Raw genomic sequence first — 17,349 nt, forward strand, 5'->3', positions numbered from 1 at the left:
CCTTTTTGCAATAATAAAACATTGCAGTGGTCCTCTGGGGTACTGCACTAGCTCCTCTTGACATGGAACTGTTATCAACCAATGATGACTGAGGTAGATCACTGCAATGACCATTTGGCCGAGCCATCACATATCCTGTGTCAGGAGAGAACAGGATTCAGAGACCAACAGAGAACCTGGGGAGATTGGGGAGGTGAGCACTATTCCCTCTAAGTGTGTAGCAGTGCTGACATGCCTCCAAAAATCTGGTGCCCGCTCAAGGAATGTTTTTTCCAATGCAGACTGGATTCAGTCTCTCCCTTTAATGGTTTGTAGACCACTCCTGAATCACTCGGCCTGATCATAGAGAGAACTGTTCAGATGTACATTTACATCTGCATAGTTTTTTCTATCCCTGTTTCCTCAATCAATGCAGGGAGGTTAGAACCAGGACAATGCTAGAGCCTGGAGAAGTAAGTAACCACTGGACCCCAAGTATGCAGCATTAGGCCTCCTGCACACGTTTACGGGCCGTTTTTTGCATTCCATATACGGTCCGTATACGGAACCATTCATTTCAATGGTTCTGCAAAAACACCTAATGTACTCCGTATGCATTTCGTTTTTGTATTTCCGTTTTTCCGTTCCGTTGAAAGATAGAACATGTCCTATTATTGCCCGCAAATGACGTTCCGTGGCTCCGTTCAAGTCAATGGGTCCATAAAAAAAAAGGAACACATACGGAATGTACTCCGTATGTCTTCCGTATCCGTTCCGTTTTTTACAGAACCATCTATTGAAAATGTTATGCCCAGCCCAATTTCTTCTATGTAATTACTGTATGCTGTATATGCCATACGGAATGTAAAAACAATGGAAACAAAAAACGGAACAATGGATCCGTGAAAAACTGACTGCAAAACACTGATAAAGCCATACGGTCGTCTGCAGGAGGCCTTAATGTAAAATGTAACCATCTGGCTGTCATAGATTCTTACATTAATCAATTCAGTGCCCTAGACCCCCAGGCATGCAGACATTAACCCATTTACAGCCCAAGACTACAAGAAATACTGGAATAAACACCATGACTGTTCTAGACCATGAGATATACTGATATTAACTCCTTTGCTGCCCTGGTCCAGCAGGGATGCTGACATTAATTACTTCACTCCACCAGACCATCAGGAATATTGACGTTAATTATTTCACTGCAATCCACTAGGGATCTTAAATTTAATCATTTTACTGTCATAGACCACCAGGGATTCTTACTTTAGGCCCATCATTGCCCTTGGCCATCAGGCATTGTAAACATTAACCCATTCACTACCACAAAACACCAGGGATACAGACAAAAAACCCGTAATTGCTTAAAGCCACCAGGGATGTAGGCTAGCCCTTGTTGCTGTTTAATCCTATTTGGCTATCTGGCTAGTTTATAGATTATAACAGAGCTATATGATAATATTTATTCTTGCTTCTGAATGCCTCCCCCCTTTAAATAGGTTTCTTCCAATACTGTATGATTACCAGTTAAAACACTAACAATAAAAGGAAAGAAACTGGTTCCATTACCTGAATTTGCCTGTAAGCTGAGGTTGAGAAGATCCTTCTTTCCACACTCTGGCCCCACATCACCCGTGTAGCTGGTAGGACGTGCACAAATCATAAACCTGCCCTCCTTGTCCTCCTCTGTATTGTTGCTTATAACTGCAAACACATCAAAATCACTACCCTTCTCCATCTTTTCGGACACATTAATCTTCATGTCAAGTGCATATGGGACTTGCTCTCTCTGTACTCGAGGAACTGCCGCCTGCTCATTTGCTTTTTCAAAGACCCGTCTTTCATCTTCAGAACCTACGTACCAGAAAAGGTAGATAAAAATCAATCAACAACTGTTTATGTGGCAAGATGATAACCTGAAAGGTGGTAATAAATCCAGATTTAGTGCAAACCCCTCTAATTAAAAATGTCACACTATTATCATGGCTTCTGCTCTTAGCAGGGCTGCACCAGTTCTGACAGATTCCGATGGATTCCATTGACTTACAATGCATTGTTTTGGATTTCTGATGTTTTTGACAAAATGAGTAGAGCCTCGGGCTAGGTTATTCTTTCTGTCAAATACACAAGAGAACAGCACACAGCAATAGCGTGAGCAGAGCGGTGGAGCTACTCAGCTTGTATGTACTCATCACATCTAATCTACCAGATGCCCCGCAGCTAAAGTTCATCCATTCTGTCTGAATATACCACTTGCTATTACCGTAAATGCATTTGGAAAGCCTTCAGACCCTTTCACATTTTGTTATGTTGCAGCCTTGTGCTAAAATAAAAAAAAATTCCCCTCCATCAATCTGCACTCAACACCTCATAATGTGAAAGTGAAAACTGAATTTTAGGAAAACCTTGATTGGAGTCCTCCTGTGGTAAATTCAGTTGATTGGACATGATTTGGAAAGCCACATCCCTGTCTATAAGGTCTCACAGGTGACAATGCATATAAGAGCAAAAACCCCAGAACAGGGTTATTGCTAGAGGGTAATTACCGTGAAGTTCTGATTTATTGTATTTGTATACCTAATAGCTTGCCACATTGGCTCATCCTCTTAGATTGCCAGGAGATGGACTTGGGTTCGCTCTCTGGTTAGTCAGTAGAAAGTATAGTTCTGCCTGAGTAACCTACATGTGCAAGTTCCTCAGAGCTGGGCCTGAGCTCAGAGTATATATTTCTGTTCGGAGACAAACTACAACCAAGGAAGCTTATCATCAAAAGTGCTCCAGAGAGAAGGAAATCAGATGCTCCAGAAATTATATGGCCAAGCATTAGAGTCAGACAGCAAGGCATTGTGCACATTTATGGCAGAGAGACCTTACTGCTGAGATTTTACTGATGAACTATCCTCTGGTTCAGTATCTGATGGATGGTTGTCAGAAAACTGGGAACCCGGCAATCAGCTGTTTGAGAATGCATTGGTGTTCCTGTGAGGGCCGCGGCCTTCTCCATGCTCACAAAGCACAGCGCCATATATTGTATAGTGGCTGTGCTTGGTATCACAGCTCAGTCCCATTCCCTTCTATTGGGGCTGAGCTGCGCCTAAATCATGTGTCACTCAACCTAGGGACAGCAGCGAAAAGGATAGGAAATCATTATTTAAGTCTTAAGCTACTTTCACACTGGCGTTTTGGCTTTCTGTTTGTGAGAGCCGTTCTGTTTGTGAGCTGCCTGCAGCGTTTTGCTGTCCGCTTGATGAAACTGAGCCAAACGGATCCGTCCTGGCACACAATGTAAGTCAATGGGGGACTGATCCGTTTTCTTTGACACAATCTGGCACAATAGAAAATGGATCTGTCTCCCATTGACTTTCAATGGAGTTCATGACGGATCCGTCTTGGCTATGTACAGATAATACAAACGGATATGTTCATAACGGATACATGCGGTTGTATTATTGTAACGGATCAGTTTTTGCAGATCCATGACGGATCCGCCCAAAACGTGAGTGTGAAAGTAGCCTAAGAAAACTCCTTTAGGGCTCATGCACACGACAGTATTTTGCGTTCAGTATACTGGCCGTTTTTGTAGTTCAGTATGCGGAACATATACTGAACCATTCATTTCAATGGTTCAGCAAAAAATACTGAAGTGTCTCCGTGTGCATTCCGTTTCAGTATTTCAGTATTTCCGTACCGTGAAAAGATAGAACATGTCCTATTCTTGTCCGCAAATCACGGTGCTTGGCTCCATTCAAGTCAATGGGTCCGCAAAAAAAACGGAACACATACGGAAATGCATCCGTATGTCTTCCGTTTCCGTTCCGTTTTTTGCTGAACCATCTATTGAAAATGTTATGCCCAGCCCAATTTCATCTATGTAATTACTGTATACTGTATATGCCATACGGAAAAACGGAACGGAAAAACGGAACAGAAACGGAAACACAACGGAAACAAAAAACGGAACAACGGATCCGTGAAAAACGGACCGCAAAACACTGAAAAAGCCATACGGTCGTGTGCATGAGGCCTTAATCTCTACCTCTCAGCCCAGGATTGCAGAAACAGGTAATAAGAACCTCATTGCCACCTATGGTTCTGTTGAAAGACTTTAGAGAAAGAGAGAGACAGAAAGACGGAGTACTACAACCTCAATCATTGTTGCTGTCTATACGTTGCTATTGAGAGGAATCTACTCATCTACTTGGAATTGTACTGTTGGATGTACTACTATTCTCATTCTGCACTTTAATAAAAAGAGACATTTATTTACACCAACTGGCCTGGTTACTGACTCCACCAGATGCCGGACACTTCAGCTGTTCTACTGCCTTGCACCCAGACCAGCACCTAACACCAAGGGCACCATAATTACTACTAGACAGGAGCCCCAATGGAAGAAAGTGTATGCCCTCCTGTCACTGCATGGCTCCAGAGAGTGCCAGTGTGAGGATTGCCACTGTTATTTGTGAGTACAGCTACCATTTCCAGAGCCACTACCTCTCCCATCCTTTATCTGCTCCGGGGCTGCTGCATTGGCACCTGAAGCTGAGACATCTGAGAAAATAGTGGGCTCCTTTGTAATGTGTCTTTCATAAAATATAATTTAAGGAACTGCCAAGATGTATATCCAGTGTCTGGAAACAGCACAACAGTAGACATTATCTACTCTCCATTAGTTGTAATTATATATTATATTACTATATTAGTAATGATATGAGGCTCCATACACACAACAGAGCTTTTTGCGCTGAGCCTGCAGAGTTGCACAGGACTTCCTGCACTATGGAGTTGTGGGCACTCTGTGTGCCACTGTATACTACTGCATTATGCGTAATGCTGTAATATGATGTTCGATGGTGACTTTTATGGTATCTGGCAGAAAAAAAAGCCCCCCAAAACTTCTATAGATGCCATGTCACAGCTCTGTACAAGGTTGTATGAAGCCATAATATATTTGTGGGCATATACTCTAAATGTTAGGCCTGATTAAGTCAGTAGTATTTTTGGACTGCACATAGATCCATGGAAGTCATTGATGCAATTCACATCTCTGTTCCACATGGAGAAACCCAAGGCATGGGCTTGGAGACAATTGCCTCTGGTGGTCACCAGGTCCATGTCCTACAAGAACATACAGACTTCACTGTGCACCACGGATAATTTTTAATACAGTCATCTATATTCCACCTAACTGTGAAAGGATCGCAGAACATTTACTAGAGACTGAGAGTAAAGAGAAATTGCCATTTTTCTGTTAGAAGGGATATTACATTTCCTATTACTTCATTGTAAATCTGCCATGCAAATAAGTCCCCTTTAAACAGAATACAACTTATCGTTTTTTCACTCACCCTCTGGGTACTTGTAGTTGTGTGTAATGTCCTCCCGAGAGTCTTTTCCCACTGCTTTAGTGCTGATCTTCTGTCCAACCTGCGCAGTGTATTTTGTCTGTCTGACAGTACCATCTATCTGCTGTACATAGTAAATCACATCTGCATTCACCTCAGCGAACACAAATGGGACATCATAGTTTATAGCAAGGTCACCTTCCTTGATAGCGAGAACAGGAGCGGGGCCACAACAGTACACACCTGTAAGAGAAGAGAAGGTCTAAACAAGTGGTATAGTTACAGCTGAAATGGAGTAAACATCCATAATAGTCTACTTGGAGTATCTCCACTCAATATTTCTTTCTCGTAAGAATTTGGTTACATGGAACCAAAAGTGTATAAAAGAAAACCCTTTGTAGCCCTTCAAAAGAGGGGCTCCAAATCTGGTTGGTTCCATTCCCTTGTTCATTAGGTGGCCAGAACCTGTTCAGATCTTCCCTCTACAGAAGAATTGCATTATTTTTAAAAACAGGGGAAGTGGAATTGGCCCTAAGGTTGCATAAATGGTGTGGAACATACCTCTAAGTGGCAAAACCTGGCACTATAATTGAGGACCATATTTGCCTATTTTTCCTATGAAGCTAATTTTTTATGTAAGCCACTGACTAGAGTGGCTTCTAAATAGTATATGTAAGAATTCATGAAGTCATGTTCAAAGGGTGTATCATAGAAACGGACCCAAGGTTGAGTTAGGCTTGCCCTTAACCTTAACCCTTGTGAGTATTGCAGGTGGCTCTCACTCTCTGCAGGCACCAAAATCTTGGAACGACCAGCCGAGGTTGTTTTTGTTTTTACGAAAAGCAAGCACCATGCGCTCCAGTCTGAAAACAGGCATGTGTGTTGGAATTAACTAGGAGAAAAGATTCAAATTCCTACCATCACTTTTCTCTTGGGGAGTTGGATCAACAACCTGCCAGCCATCGTATCCTTCAGGAAGATCAAGACGGTTCATCCAGGCTTCAACCCAACAGTGGAAGTTCCTTCGTAGAAAAGTTAGAAAAATCTTGTCAATGGCGAAAAACTTTTGTCCTGAAATAAATCTACCAACATGACTGCCAATGAGACAGTTGGCAATAAATCTATAGCTATAGTGACTTTCCTAATTGCCAACCCAATATTTACCAGATCATGTCTCTTTGCTTCTTCTGTTTTTTCCCTTGATCATCTAGGTACTGTTCAATCACCAAATTACTGTTAGTATCATGTGCGGAATAGTAGTTGGTAATAACCCGGGCTGGGATCCCCAGACTTCTTAGAACTGAAATACAACATAAATTAATCTGTTGCCCATTGAAAGACTTTCCTCTCATCTTTTATTGTCCTTCTTCTCACCTGAACAGGCAACTGCTGCAAAAACCCAACACTGCCCGTATCGCACTGCTTGACAACTTCGCTTCTTCCAACGTCTTAGGATGTCCACACTGCCGATCCAGAACATGGGGCTTACTCCATCACCATAGACGTTGTCCCAACGCCCATACAGGATCCCATTGTCATCGTTACAATTCACCTGTAGGATCATGGAGGAATCTCAAAGGTATCAACATGATGGGATTGCCAAATTATACCCTATATCATGAAAGGTGCAGCACATTGAAATCTCATTCCAGGATTGATCAGGTTAAACAAAGGTTAAGAGATATGGGCACAGAAAGATTTGCCTTCTATTGTCCTAAATCAGAAATGTTTTAAATTCTAACAGTTCTTAAATGTATGTCAGTTTAATGATTTATAAACTCACCATTGCACTGACGACACGGCTAATGTACACGGGGTCATTCCGCTGGGTGCAGTCAGTGGTGGAATCTTCCACGAACCTGGGGTTGTTGTCTAACACCTCAAGAGATGCTTCCAGTATACCATCCTCAAACTAGTAAGAACAAAGGAACATACCACATAAAAAGTGGACTAGGGCTCATTAGCTATAAAAAATTCACTATGAACTTTTGTCTGACAAAGTTTATATCTCATGAGCATTCATGCATTTTATTGCAACTTTCATAACTGTTGTATTAGGGATTATCTCCCTACATCTGCTCTCATTGTTTGGTAATTAGGTTAACATTTAAAGGGTTACTGAGCTTTCCAAAGTGACATATCAAACTTCATGGTGACATATGAAAGGTTTTGAATGGTGGGGTTTGAGTGCTGAGACCCCCACCTATCTCTAGAATGAAGTTAGAGAAGTGCTCACATACCGCGCTCTCTCTTTTGTCTGCATGAGATTGGCTCAATAGAACTCTATGTGCATGTCTCAATTCTGTCTACTGCAACGAGGAGAGAGAGAGTGCAGTATGTGAGTGCTTCTCTCTCCTCGTTCCAGCAATGCGTGGTGGTCTTAGCCCTCAGACCTCCACTGATCAAAACACTTCATATTTCAGATTTCTCCCGAGCTGCACCAGTTCTCTGGAATGCCCTACCCCAAGAAATCAGGCTCAATCACAACATGCACAGTTTTAAGCGTTCTCTAAAAACACATCTTTTCAGGGTGGCCTGTCACCTCCCTTGATATAACCTCCCCATAGCCCATTTATCATTCCCTGAAGCTGAGCCTCCACTGCACCCAGAAGCACTTCGTATATTGGTTGCTGACCCGCTCATGTGGCTTTATATGTGCTCCCCATATTCTCCTAAGATGGCTGGACTATCGTACATAACAAGCACTTCTACCTGTTGTGTCACCCCTATCCCCTCATAGATTGTAAGCTCTTGCGAGCAGGGCCCTCATTCCTCTTGTTGTAATAATCGACTGGTCTGTTGCTATGATATTTATGACTGTTTGTACATGAACCCCTGAATTGTAAGGCGCTGCGGAATATGTTGGCGCTATATAACTAAAGATTATTATTAATATATTTCCCTATAAATTTTGCAAAGTTCAGTAACACTTTAAAGTGCTGATATATCAATTTTTTTTTGTATATAGTTTTTTTTTATGTTAAACATTTTTTGAAAATGCCACTATCTATATCAGTCACTATTGATATTTTAAAAAAACAACTCTTGAAATCTTGCAGTTTTCACTCTTGCTACTAAGCCTCATAATAGGCTGACACTTTCTGTTCTGTAGACATCACGCCTCAGAAGTTATGTCATTATCATCAGAGGCAGGAACACCTCCTCCCCCTCCCTGTACAATAACCGATGCATAGGTCACAGAGCATGCCCTCAACAGTCTCATGTTGTAATAAATGAATATCTCCGCCAGACTAAAAGGTTACTATGGTCCATGTGGCTGCCATAAAGCTGAACATGCCCACAACACTCTCTCATAGAAGTGAATGAACATCTCCAGACTAAGGCGCTGTTCACATCTGCGTTGTGAACTCTGGCACTGTAAGCTGGTAACTATACTGTATCTGGCGTACATGCCGGCTTTCAGCTGGACAAAAAATGCTACACGCAACATGAATGGGGATGCGGCGGTGCACGGTGGTATCTGGCTATGCTGGATATGGTGAACTATGGCAGTCTATTCCTCCTCCACGCAGATGTGAACCCAGCCCGAAGGTTCATGCAGGACTTTATACACAAATGATGCTCAAAATAAGACGGACCAGTTACTTTTCTGTTCTTCTGACAGATTAGAAGAAAGGAAAGCTAAACGCAAATGTGAAAGAGCTCTAAGTAGGGATCTTCTTGTAGGACTTAAATGTAATACTGTAGTAGTATGAGATTAGAAAACAAGAAGCTCCACTCTTGTCTGTGGGCTATGTCTGGTATTGCACTCAATCCCATTCCCTTCAGATACCTATAACAGATACAGCTCACTGACACGAGCAGTGCTGTTTTTGGAAGAAAGTAGACAGTCGTTTTTATAATCGTGTTTAACACTGAAAATAGTCACGGTGTCTACAACACAGTCCAAGTCATTTCTCATCAGTGAGGTTGCTACATAAACTATGTTCTTCTACAAGCAATAAGCAGCTTGGTGCATAGGAATTTACTTCCCTTATATGACTGTTCTAAGAAATTTTAGGCTACTGAAGGTTTGTGTTGTTAAATGACTGCACGATGCACCCTGACACTTAGAGTTTACATTTCATCAGAGAGACCTTATAATGAGGCTGAATAATCTCCCTGTGACTCCGCTATCTGTCCAAGACCTTTTATGGAATAAAAAGTCTTGTCTTAACATGGCAAGCCACCAACGTTCGGTGTCCGTCCTGCAATTGCGCAAAGCCTGATGCTTGTCCTGAGAAAACGTTGAGCACATAGAGAAGGGCAGAAATAGAATGTGGCTGCATGTGTACAGCAGATAAGACGCCCGGGGAGTGGGAACAGCTGAGGCACCGGTGATAAGTCAAAAACAGAACAGACTTTGGTCCTAAAGCTTACACAGAATATCTGCTTAGTGTCATCGTGCTGCAACATCCATACTACACGCCAATGAGACCTGACAGCAATGTATTGAGGGCCTCTGGAGGTTCATATGTCACAAGAGGACACCAGGTCACATTAAGGCAACTTATTTTTGCTCGTTATTAAGACACGATGACAATGTGAAAGCAAGAATATTTTGAATATATTCACAGTTTATTTGGATCTACCAAATATCTGCTTTTTACATTTTCTTGGATATCCTCATGAACAGAGAGGTGGTTTCATGGCCACCATAGAAAAAACTGAGGAGCCATAATTTAGTGTAGAATCATACATCACCCATATTACTGTTACATAGAAAGCCTCATATTAATTCTCCAAATACACCAAGCTGATTCCAGTGTGTTGCCAGACAACACAAAGAACCAAGGATTCTTGAGACAATTATCCATTTCAGTTGAGATCCACGAGATATTATCGGAAATCTTATTTTTAATACAGTCCTGATCAAAAGTTTAGGACCACTTGAAAAATGGCAAAAAATCATATTTTACATTGTTGGATCTTAACAAGGTTCCAAGTAGAGCTTCAACATGCAACAAGAAGAAATGGGAGCGAGACAAAACATTTTTTGAGCATTCAATTAATTGAAATTAAGGATTAAACTGAAACAGGCTGTTTTTCAGCTGATCCAAATTTTAGGACCACATGCCTTTAAAAGGCCAAATCTGTTCAAAGATGTGGATTCATTGTCATTTTCTGTCAGGTAGTCACACGTTGTGATGGCAAAGGCAAAAAAACTCTCCCTTTTTGAATGTGGTCAGGTTGTTGAACTGCATAAGCAGGGTCTCTCACAGCGCGCCATCGCTGCTGAGGTGGGACGCAGTAAGACAGTAAGACAGATCCAATTGGCTGTCCGCCAAGACACTGGACGATCCTCGACCCAAATTAAGGCCCTTCCTGGTGCTGACTGCAGCCTCATAACCATCAGACAGCATCTGAGACTGAGGGGCTTCAAAAACAAAAACGTCTTCAAAGACCTCGTCTCCTTGAACGCCACAGAACTGCTCGTTTGGACTTTGCAAGAGAGCACCAAACATGGGACATTCAAAGGTGGAAGAAAGTTTTATTCTCTGATGAGAAAAAATTTAACCTTGATAGTCCTGATGGTTTCCAACGTTACTGGCATGACAAGCAGATCCCACCTGAGATGTTTTCTACGCGCCACAGTGGAGGGGGCGCCATAATGGTCTGGGGTGCTTTTTCCTTCAGTGGAACAATGGAGCTTCAGGAAGTGCATGGGCGTCAAACAGCCGCTGGCTATGTCCACATGTTGCAGAGAGCATTCCTCATGACTGAGGGCCCTCGTCTGTGTGGTAACGACTGGGTTTTTCAACAGGACAACGCTACAGTACACAATGCCCGCAGGACAAGGGACTTCTTCCAGGAGAATACCATCACTCTTTTGGCCCATCCTGCGTGTTCCCCTGATCTAAATCCAATTGAGAACCTTTGGGGATGGATCGCAGGGGAAGTTTACAAAAATGGACAACAGTTCCAGACAGTAGATGGCCTTTGTGCGGCCGTCTTTACCACTTGGAGGAATGTTCCCACTCACCTCATGGAAACGCTTGCATCAAGCATGCCGAAACAAATTTTTGAAGTTATAAACAATAACGGTGGAGCTACTCATTACTGAGTTCATGTTTGGAAGTTGTATTTCTGTTTTGGGGGGGTTTAGTTTTTTTTTGGTGGTGTGGTCCTAAACTTTTGATCAGCTGAAAAACAGCCTGTTTCAGTTTATTCGTTGTTTTCATTAAATTGAATGCTGAAAAAATGTTTTGTCTCACTCCCTTTTCTTCTTGTTGCATGTTGAAGCTCTACTTGGAACCTTGTTAAGATCCAGCCATGCTAAATATGATTTTTTGCCATTTTTCAAGTGGTCTTAAACTTTTGATCAGGACTGTACCAGGATGTAAAGTGAATTACACTTACGGGCAAACACAAGCTTTCAATTACCATTTTACAGCTGTTGTAGATAATCTATGGAACCACTTAAAGAGGATTTCCGGCCACAGTACGCCATGGCATATGCCTAGCAGATGTCCAAATGCAGACACAACCTTCCACCTTTAAAACAAAGGGCCTAGGGCAGGGATGGCCAACCTGAGGCTCTCCAGCTAATGCAAAACTACAACTCGCAGCATGCCCAGACTTCCTACAGCTATCAGCCTACAGCAGAGCATGGTGGGAGTTGCAATTTTACAACAGCTGAAGAGTCGCAGGTTAGCCATGCCTGGCCTAGGGCCTTTGGCAGTTTCTCTTTGCATGTACCATTCCAAACTAAAACCCAATGACAAAAAATTCTGATGAACTGCAGTTTTTATATAGTTCTAGGTCAAGATGAAGGAATGTGTAGAGCAAATCCGAAGATGCTCCCATACATTGCCTAGTGCTATAGTTCCTTCCTTCTAGGGATCATAAGAGTCCAAGCTATTAGACCATTACTGATCAGATGGTGCTCTGCTCACCTAGTGACATTCCATCTTTCAGAGGGGTATTCACTGCTCAACCATTCAAGGCTGATATTGAAATACTCATTGTATGTGATGGCCCCAATTGAGGTGGATGTGCTACACCATTTCTGTAACTCCCATACAAGTGAACAGGAGTTACTAAAACAGCATAGCAAAACCTGCACGGTTGTTTCTGTAAACACCTCTGGGCACCACATAAGATGAGTATTCTGATGTCAGCCATGAGTGTCTGAATAACCATTGGGAAAAACATTCATCTTGCCGCCCTACATGGCAACAGACTTCAAACAGACCCAGTGTAGTTTCATCATACAGTCCTTCATACTAAGATATATTTGCTACAGTAGGTCAGCAAGCACAAGGAGACAACTGAAAACGAGAATGACTAGGATCTGACTACACAGTTTGCAGTCTGTTACCGTGAAGACACAGAGATCTCCACTTTTTACTTTAGGTGCATTAGGACTAGAGTAAAAGAAATGGTTGTGACTGTGGAGATAAATAAAGTAGTAAAATGAGGAAGGAAAGAAATTACCTGTCCAAAGTTCCAAGGAACTGGGGTGATCGAGTCTTTGGTTCCCTGGAAGATGATCCCATGCTGTGTTAAAACGTACTCTGTCCGCTGCTCATCATCCTCCATGTATACAGAATCCTCTGAGGAAATGAGAGATAGTTACACGGTGTATGGAGGTTTGTGCAATGGGACATTAGTCAGAGCTTAATCATATAAATACAATTAAAGGGGTTCTCTCACTTCAGCAATTGGATTTTTTCATGTAGAGAAAGTTAATACAAGGCACTTCCTAATGTATTGTGATTGTCCATATTGCTTCCTTTGCTGGATGGATTCATTTTCCATCACATTATACACTGCTTGTATCCATGGTTATGACCACCCTGCAATCCAGCAGTGGTGGTCGTGCTTGCACTAGCCTGTGGGGGCTCCCACGGTCCTGGCCACCAGAGAGGCCAACGCTTTTTCATATATAGCGTGCAAGCACGACAACCACTGATATATTGCAGGATGGTCGTAACCATGGAAACAAGCAGTGTATAATGTGATGGAAAAATGAATCAAGTCAGCAAAGGAGGCAATATGGACAATCACAATACATTAGTAAGTGGCTTGTATTAATTTTCTCTACATGATAAATGCCACTTGTGGATGTGAGACAAGCCCTTTAAGATGCAACAAGGAAAAAGAGCTAGATGTGTGGAACATAGATGCAGTTTTATCTGGGGTCTTCACTGAGCTAACAGACTGTGAGGGACACATCTAAGATGTTCCTTCTTTGTTAGGACTTGTTGGTTTATTCAGGAGATGTATATTATATCACACATTTAAAACTGTTTTTGCTCACTTATCTAGGAGACTTATTTTCTTTTCTATGGGTGGTCAGCAGCTCATCAAGCACCTGCACCTCCCAGGATGCATTGAAATTAGCTCCTGTTAACCCCTTCCTGCATAGAAAATAATCCCTCACATATAACCCAGAGATACATATGGCATAAAAAGCCCCCTCAGTTTCCTCCTCCAATGGAGGTCCCTAATCTTTGGTATGTTGTGAGCCACACTCAACTTTCCTTGATGGTCGGGAGCAAGAGGCAATTCAAAAGCAGAGGAGAAAAAAAAAAATTTATATGTGGAAAACAAAAACATGAAATTGCAAACATTTGCTGATAAATGTTCCAGTGGGAAATTTAACACTAGTATTATTCCATCCAAATTGGCACTGCTTAGTGGTAAATCTACGATAGGTCTGCAACAATGTCAATTGCCAGCACATATGGTCATAACTTAGGGCTCCCGAGCCACACAGCAGGGGTCGTGAGCCACTGGTTAGGGACCACTGGTCCAGAGAGAGATATACGGTAGCTATACAGTATAAGTCTATGAATTTACAGTAGAATGAATAAATGGTGTCTGGACCGCTTCACCTGCTTTTCTATGAGATCACCATGCCAGCCCTTAGGGGAGCAAAGAAGCTACTGAGCATGTTAGTCCACCATTGAAAGCAGGAGTAGGTGGACCAGAAGGATAAACAGCAGGGGGCGCTACCAGAAAATTTTATTGGCTCGATTCATTGCATAGTAATATTTTTGGGGGGATAACCCCTGTAAGAGTTAGCTCTCCAGAAGAGCACATGGATTTCACATTTTCATACATCTGCGACTTGGGGCAAGATTGAGATTACAACGATTCACACGTGGCCTGTTGAACCGCAATAAAAACATGGACAGGTATCTGGACTGGCTCCAGGTGGACTCCTGAGTGACAGAGTCACAGTAAACCCCATGTCTGCACCACCATCAGTGTAAAGCCATGACCACCAAGCCAAGTGGAAATGGGCATCTACTCCGGTTGGCCTGGTGCTGAGACAGCCCTGACAGCTACAGTGGAAGCACATAGGAGTCTTGAAGGAATGATGGATATGACACCTTGTAGGTTTGACTGCATATTAGTGACCATTTTATAATTCTACAATAGTAATATTCTCATTCACATACCTGGACACCAGGGGTTAAAGAGCAGGAAGAATTCTCCAAGGCTGCAGCTTTCTTCTGAAGTTCCTGTAGAAGTCTCCAGGGAGAGTGCGTACTTTCCAATTCGGGCATCAGGAGGAGAGATGACAGACAAAACAAGGTTTTCCCCATCGACACTGCTTATTGTGGCGCTCCATTCACCTTCCTGCAAGGAGTCTGTCACCTTAAAGTGAGCTTCTGTGCCAAAGTCTTCAGAGGGACATGGACCTAAAGAAGGACAAATTCTAATCAAAGAAGTTGGATTCCGTATTTATCGGTCAGAAATAACTGTTTGGAATCAAAGCATACAGAGGTACATTATGGCCTTGTAGACTTCAATGGGTATTGTATCACAGAACTAATATGAAGCCCTGTGACTCTGTTCACACTATGTTATGGCTTCCACATTTACAACTGATATCCCTCATAGTTATTTATTAGCCATCTGCCACATCTGCTGCAATTCTTCATGGTTCATTAGTATTTTTTCCCTTATTAACATAAAATGGGTTTATCAAATTTTTATTGCACTTTTAAATTGATTTTCACTATTAAAAAAGGCTATGAAAACCTAGCGGAAATACAGTAATCCATGTTTAAACCAGAGTCTAACGGTGGTCATACGCATTAGATGAATGTTGGCCAACGATCCAATGTGTATGAAGTAGTCTCTTCCAAAGGAAAAGAAGGATTAAGCATGCTTGACTTCAACATATCTAATCCTATTAAAAAATTGTGAGGTCCTACATGAATATAGTATATAGTATATTTATTGGTTAGGAATATACAAAAATAAAAGTGAAAAAAATAAAATAAAAAATACAAAAATACTATATTTTATTACCAAATATTCCTTACCAATAAAAATGCAGTCCTGATCAAAAGTTTAAGACCACTTTAAAAATTTCAAAAAATCATAATTAGCATGGCTGTATGTTAACAAGGTTCCAAGTAGAGTTTCAACATGCAACAAGAAGAAATAAGAGTGAGACAAAACATTTTTTGAGCATTCAATTAATTGAAAATAACGATTAAACTGTTTGCCTGTTTGGCTGTTTTTTAGCTGATTCAAATTTTAGGACCACATGCCTTTAAAAGGCCAAATCTGTGCAAAGATGTGGATTCATTGTCATTTTCTGTCAGGTAGTCACACGTTGTGATGGCAAAGGCAAAAAAACTCCCCCTTTTTGAACGTGGTCGGGTTGTTGAACTGCATAAGCAGGGTCTCTCACAGCGCGCCATCGCTGCTGAGGTGGGATGCAGTAAGACAATCATTTGGAATTTCTTAAATGATCCTGAGGGTTCTGGAACAAAAAAGTCAAGTGGAAGACCCAAAAAAATTTCATCAGCACTGAGCCGGAGGATCTAGTTGGCTGTCCGTCAAGACACTGGACGATCCTCGACCCAAATTAAGGCCCTTACTGGTGCTGACTGCAGCCCCATAACCATCAGACGGCATCTGAGACTAAAGGGCTTCAAAAACAAAAAACGTCTTCAAAGACCTCGTCTCCTTGAACGCCACAGAACTGCTCGTTTGGACTTTGCAAGAGAGCACCAAACATGGGACATTCAAAGGTGGAAGAAAGTTTTATTCTCTGATGAGAAAAAATTTAACCTTGATGGTCCTGATGGTTTCCAACGTTACTGGCATGACAAGCAGATCCCACCTGAGATGTTTTCTACGCGCCACAGTGGAGGGGGCGCCATAATGGTCTGGGGTGCTTTTTCCTTCTGTGGAACAATGGAGCTTCAGGAAGTGCAGGGGTGTCAAACGGCCGCTGGCTATGTCCACATGTTGCAGAGAGCATTCCTCATGACTGAGGGCCCTCGTCTGTGTGGTAACGACTGGGTTTTTCAACAGGACAACGCTACAGTACACAATGCCTGCAGGACAAGGGACTTCTTCCATGAGAATAACATCACTCTTTTGGCCCATCCTGTGTGTTCCCCTGATCTGAATCCAATTGAGAACCATTGGGGATGGATGGCAGGGGAAGTTTACAAAAATGGACAACAGTTCCAGACAGTAGATGGCCTTCGTGCGGCCGTCTTCACCACTTGGCGAAATGTTCCCAATCACCTCATGGAAACGCTTGCATCAAGCATGCCGAAACAAATTTTTGAAGTGATAAACAATAACGGTGGAGCTACTCATTACTGAGTTCATGTTTGGAAGTTGGATTTCTGCAATGGGGGGGTTTAGTTTTTTTTTGGAGGTGTGGTCCTAAACTTTTGATCAGCTGAAAAACAGCCTGTTTCAGTTTATTCATTGTTTTCATTAAATTGAATGCTTAAAAAAATGTTTTGTCTCACTCCCATTTCTTCTTGTTGCATGTTGAAGCTCTACTTGGAACCTTGTTAAGATCCAGCCATGCAAATATGATTTTTTGCCATTTTTCAAGTGGTCTTAAACTTTTGATCAGGACTGTATTATAAAATTAATTCCTGTAGGACCTCACTATTTTTTAATATTATAATGAATTTTCATTTCTGTTGGCGCCAGAGAAGTGAGAGTCCTCGGTTTATATTTATACATCCCCCTCATCTCAGCGGCATATCCCAACTTTATACCTATTGATGATACTTGAAAA

The 17,349-nt window shown here is 42.0% G+C and overlaps 1 protein-coding gene across 1 annotated transcript in view; it reads right to left on the reverse strand.

Moving 5' to 3' along the window:
• The window catches only part of TGM2 (transglutaminase 2), a 58,373-nt gene that overhangs the window by 16,188 nt on the left and 24,836 nt on the right, over positions 1-17,349 (reverse strand). The window contains exons 3-10 of the mRNA XM_040438956.1: positions 14,744-14,986; positions 12,771-12,889; positions 7,117-7,245; positions 6,708-6,885; positions 6,498-6,633; positions 6,252-6,355; positions 5,337-5,576; positions 1,558-1,842 (exon numbers count right to left, since the gene is read on the reverse strand). Of these exons, the coding sequence (XP_040294890.1) occupies positions 1,558-1,842; positions 5,337-5,576; positions 6,252-6,355; positions 6,498-6,633; positions 6,708-6,885; positions 7,117-7,245; positions 12,771-12,889; positions 14,744-14,986 (1,434 nt within the window). The remainder of the gene's footprint in view (positions 1-1,557; positions 1,843-5,336; positions 5,577-6,251; positions 6,356-6,497; positions 6,634-6,707; positions 6,886-7,116; positions 7,246-12,770; positions 12,890-14,743; positions 14,987-17,349) is intronic.

Source organism: Bufo bufo, chromosome 6 (assembly GCF_905171765.1).
Source record: "Bufo bufo chromosome 6, aBufBuf1.1, whole genome shotgun sequence".
Taxonomy (NCBI): domain Eukaryota; kingdom Metazoa; phylum Chordata; class Amphibia; order Anura; family Bufonidae; genus Bufo; species Bufo bufo.